The 4,820-nt window shown below is 43.9% G+C and overlaps 1 protein-coding gene across 1 annotated transcript in view; it reads left to right on the forward strand.

The window, feature by feature from the left end:
* LOC131212013 (tigger transposable element-derived protein 1-like) overlaps positions 1–4,820 on the forward strand; it is a 21,386-nt gene that overhangs the window by 12,023 nt on the left and 4,543 nt on the right. The window contains exons 2-4 of the mRNA XM_058205725.1: positions 2,914–3,350; positions 3,382–3,447; positions 4,267–4,410. Coding sequence (XP_058061708.1) covers positions 2,914–3,350; positions 3,382–3,447; positions 4,267–4,410 — 647 coding nt within the window. The remainder of the gene's footprint in view (positions 1–2,913; positions 3,351–3,381; positions 3,448–4,266; positions 4,411–4,820) is intronic.

Below are 4,820 nucleotides of genomic sequence, written 5' to 3' on the forward strand. Positions count from 1 at the left end.
TATTGGCAGAGATAGAAACATGTCTAAATTCGCGACCAATTACAGCTTTATCAGAAGATCCTAGAGATATGGAGGCGCTTACACCAGGACATGTTATGGTAGGCAATAATCTACAAACAATCCCAGACATTGATATCAGCGATTTACCTACAAACAGATTAAATCATTGGAGATTGATGCAACGGCATATGCAACACATTTGGAACCGTTGGCATCGCGAATATTTAAGGACGTTACAGACACGTGCTAAGTGGAACAAATTTCCTACTTCTATTGATCCAGGTAGATTGGTAATTTTGCAAGAAGATAACGTAGCAGTGTGTAGATGGCCAATGGCACAAATTACGGAAATACATCCAGGAAATGATGGCGTAACTATAGTAGTTTCATTAAGATGTGCAAATGGAAAGGAAATTCGTAGACCGATTCATAGTTCGATTCATAGTTCCCCTTAGTACTACGATCTCCATGAAAACCTTTTCGAGGGGTCTTGAGGCTGTGCTAGTTATTTTCATGGGTATTTTGTTGTATTTACATATCTTGTTCTTCTGACATGACTCACATTTCCTCACATATTCCTCAATGTCATTTCGCATGTTTTTCCAGTGGTAAATGGACGCGATTTTTTTGTCGCATTCGCCTTGATCCCACGTGGCCACCAATGGGTGAATCATGGAATTCTCTTAGCACTACTGGTACTTCATAGGGTGCCACTTCTCGCATTGTAAAGGGAGAACTTGAGATCATGTTGTTGTCCCAAGAACTGAACCTTTTCAAAGATTTCGAATTGATTTATGCTTTTAAATGATAAAATTGGTATCTCTTGCTTCACGTCTGCTACGTCCACCAATCTGTTTATGCAACGTTTCAATCGTACGAGAAACAGTTCGCTGTTTATAATCGATTTATTTTTTCCTTCCATTACTACCCCCATGATTCTGGCCTCGGGGATGTGAATCACATTTTGCGATATGTAATCCTTCAATCCGTGTGGAGTTTGGAGATCTCACTATTGATGGATCTACTGTTCAGAATTAAAACTCGGTACCGTGAAGGGTCATCGACGAACTTTTTTGTGAACCTGATTTTTCTTACATCCAGCTCCCCGCTTGTTCGTGCGAGGCGGAATTGCTTCTTCAATTCGCTGGCTGTAACGTCGCCGTCCGGATAGGATATCAAATCACCCGGCAAATCCATTATGTCCATTAGATGTTGATCGGGGTCCGTAGGTGGTCCCTGTTCGTCCGTGTCCTGAGCTGCATTGTCATCCGCTGAACCTGTTGGCCCTTGCATTTTCATGGCTTGCAATCGTGTAGTTATTCCGACCATAGGTGCTTCGGCCGTTTCTTAATTGTAATCTTTCTGTTAGTCAGAGCCTGGTATGCGTGACAAGAAGTCACCTACCACGTTTTCACAGCCCTGCTTATAACGGATGTCGCATTCAACACCTTGTAATTTGAGCCTTAGGCGTGTCAACGTCGGGGATGTTTCTTTTAACCTACAGATGAAAACCAGTGGACGGTGATCGGTATATACAATGAACCTTTCTCCATATACGTGTAGGAATGACGGTAAAATTTCCACCGGGCCTTACGAAGTATGTAACAGTTGACGGGTGCGCACGAGGCGTCAGTCGCAAAGTAGCAGTCGATCAAGTCAGTCGCACAGTACCAGTGGATCAGATTAGTCGAACGTTAGCAGTGTCCTGCGAGAATAAAGCCTAGAAAACGGAATTATTGGGTGTTATATCCAATTCCTACTCATCTGTCAATCTTACAATCTACATACGTAATGTCGGAAATGTTAGGCAGTCCAAACAATTGCCAATAATTCTTTATCGATGGTGTGATACCGAGTTTCCGCGTCTATTTGCAGAGCCCAGCCCACTCGATCCAATAGTCCTACATTGCACCTAATGGTCCTACGATCCACTGGAGTATAATTCTGTACCAGTAGCATCCTCTAGCTCGAAAAGAAAAATGTAATGCAGCGCTCAAAAGCCTGCCCAAGCCGAATCTTTGCACTGGCTACACTGGGCCACGGAGGGAACTAACCCGCGAACCCCGCGTTGAACCCGCGACTGAGCGAGACGGAAGCAACTGACGGAGCAAGCCGGAAGCAATGCTGAGCACGTAGCTACCCTGAAAACAACGCCAACGCGTCGAATTCCGCAAGCAATTGGAAGCCCAACGCGGTGCGTGCCTCTAAGCGAGCCACAAGCCACCAACTGCAGGCGTAGCACATTTAATACCACCGGCCAACGACGATCGCCAGAACCAACCACGCTAAGGCGACAGAAAGAGAAATGGCGGTCAAAACAACGGTAACATCGCGACATGGAAAATGATACCGCACAACAGCGTACCGAGTAGGAGAAATCGGTAGGTGAATTGGGTCAAGGCAGCAGTACCGTAGGGGAGCACTTGAAGACGCCACACACTTGGCACTCAAAACGCGACGAGGTCTTACCCGGGCGCCACACTATGACCCGAACAAAAAAATCGCTCAATTTTTCATTTTTCTAGCCGCGGATTTCGACTCGTGAGATGCCCCCTCTCAGTATGGCGGTTTTACCGGAGTAAAGGAGTTCTGTGAAAATAATAGCGGAAGACTGTACAGTGGTGTCTCAACATACGAACGTCCCAACATACGAATATTTCGACATACGAACCGCCGATCGAGCGACATTTTGATTCAACATACGAACAAAATTCGAGATACGAATATTTGTACACAAGACCCGGACTCCCGATGTAGGAACTGTCATGTCTGAACTGTCAGTTCATACAAGAATTGACCGTTTATACAAGCCTCAGTTGAGACTTCAGTATCGTCTAGGCTACAGTGCATTTGTGTCCCTGGTATTTTTTGGAAGCATTTTTGTTAACTTAGCTATTTTTTATATTTTCATAGCTATGGGTCCGAAGAAGAAGACGATATCTATTGAAATCAAGCGTGAAATCATTGAAAAACATGAGCAAGGTGTGCGAGTAGTTGACTTGGCGAGCATGTATGGTCGTAGCGCATCAACAATATGCACTGTGCTCAAACAGAAGGACTTGGTAAAGGGTACAACGACAGCTAAGGGCACTACAATAATTTCAAAGCGCCGTACTTCACTCAACGAAAAAATGGAAAACCTGCTGATGGTGTGGATGACAGAGAAGCAGCTTCAAGGAGGAACTTTAACAGAAAGCATCATATGTGAGAAGGCACGAACGATTTACGATGATTTACTGAAGCAGATCTCACACACTTCCACAAACGAGGAATTGGAAAACTCGTTTAAAGCGAGTCGGGGCTGGTTTCACAACTTCAGGAAAAGGACCGGCATTCACTCCGTCATTCATGCATGGTGAGGCCGCAAGTTCTGATGCGAAGGCAGCTGAGGTTTGCATCAAAACGTTTTTAGAGCTGATTAAAGCCGAAGAATACATCCCCCAGCAAGTCTTCAACTGTGACGAGACAGGGCTTTTCTGGAAAAGAATGCCGAATAAGACTTACATAACGGCAGAGCAGAAGACGATGCCACGTCACAAATCCATGAAGGATAGATTAACCCTAGCACTTTGCGCCAATGCCAGTGGCGACTGCAAAATCAAGCCTCTGCTAGTTTACCATTCGGAAAATCCCAGAGCCTTTAAGTCACATAAGATTATAAAAGAAAAACTGCAAGTTATGTGGAGGGCTAACCCGAAGGCGTGGGTCACCAGGAAACTTTTTGTGGATTGGGTAAACCTTGTGTTTGGCCCTTCTGTGAAAAAATACCTACAGGAAAAAAACCTACCTATGCAAGCCCTTCTCGTCCTCGATAATGCCCCTGCTCACCCACCAAATCTCGAAAGTGATTTACTCGAAGAGTTTAAGTTTATAAAGGTTTTCTATCTACCACCGAACACCACTCCTATCCTGCAGCCAATGGATCAGCAGGTGATTGCTAATTTCAAGAAGCTGTACACCAAGCACATGTTTCGGCGCTGTTTTGATGTGACGGAGAACACAAACCTTACCCTTCGACAGTTCTGGAAAGACCACTTTAACATCGTGATATGTCTTAGAATTATTGATCAGGCCTGGCTAGATGTTACAACGAGGACCTTAATCTCTGCTTGGAAGAAGTTGTGGCCTGAGGCTGTAGATGAAAGGGTCTTCGAAGGATTGGCACCAGAAGTGTCAGTGGTAGAGGAGATTGTTTCTCTGTTAGAATCCATGGGTCTGATGACTGATGAGAGAGATGTGAACGAACTCATCGAGGAACATTCTTAGGAGCTGACGACCGAGGAGTTGCACGATCTGCTTTCACAGCAGCATACGGTTGCTCAACCAGAAATTAGTTTTCAAGAGGAGCCAGATATGGAGGCTGTTATCTCTACAAGAGATATAAAGGAGATCTTGGGAATGTGGCAAAAAGTTGTAGAGTTCGTGGATAGAAATCACCCCAAAAAAATTGAGGCTGAGCGTGCATCCGAGTTATTCAACGACACTTATCTAACTCATTTCCGCAATATCCTGAAAGGGAGGAAGAAACAAGTAACCTTGGACAGTTATTTTGAACGATCTGCTGGTAAAAATTAGCAAAGCGTGACGAAAAAAGCGAAAACCAGTGACGAAAATTAAGTGCTTTTGTAAACACTTCACTATTTTTTTATGTTTTTATAGAATATATACAAAAATGATTGTTTCTTCTTGTAAACACATTTTTCTTATTCCAAACACTCCAATAAAACACCACACAAAAACAACTGAGGAATCGTTTTGCTGAGGTTTTCGTGGGAGCTGGAACGGATTAATGACATTTCCATACATTTCAATGGAAAAAA

The sequence above is a fragment of the Anopheles bellator genome, chromosome 2 (genome assembly GCF_943735745.2).
Source record: "Anopheles bellator chromosome 2, idAnoBellAS_SP24_06.2, whole genome shotgun sequence".
In the NCBI taxonomy this organism is placed as follows: domain Eukaryota; kingdom Metazoa; phylum Arthropoda; class Insecta; order Diptera; family Culicidae; genus Anopheles; species Anopheles bellator.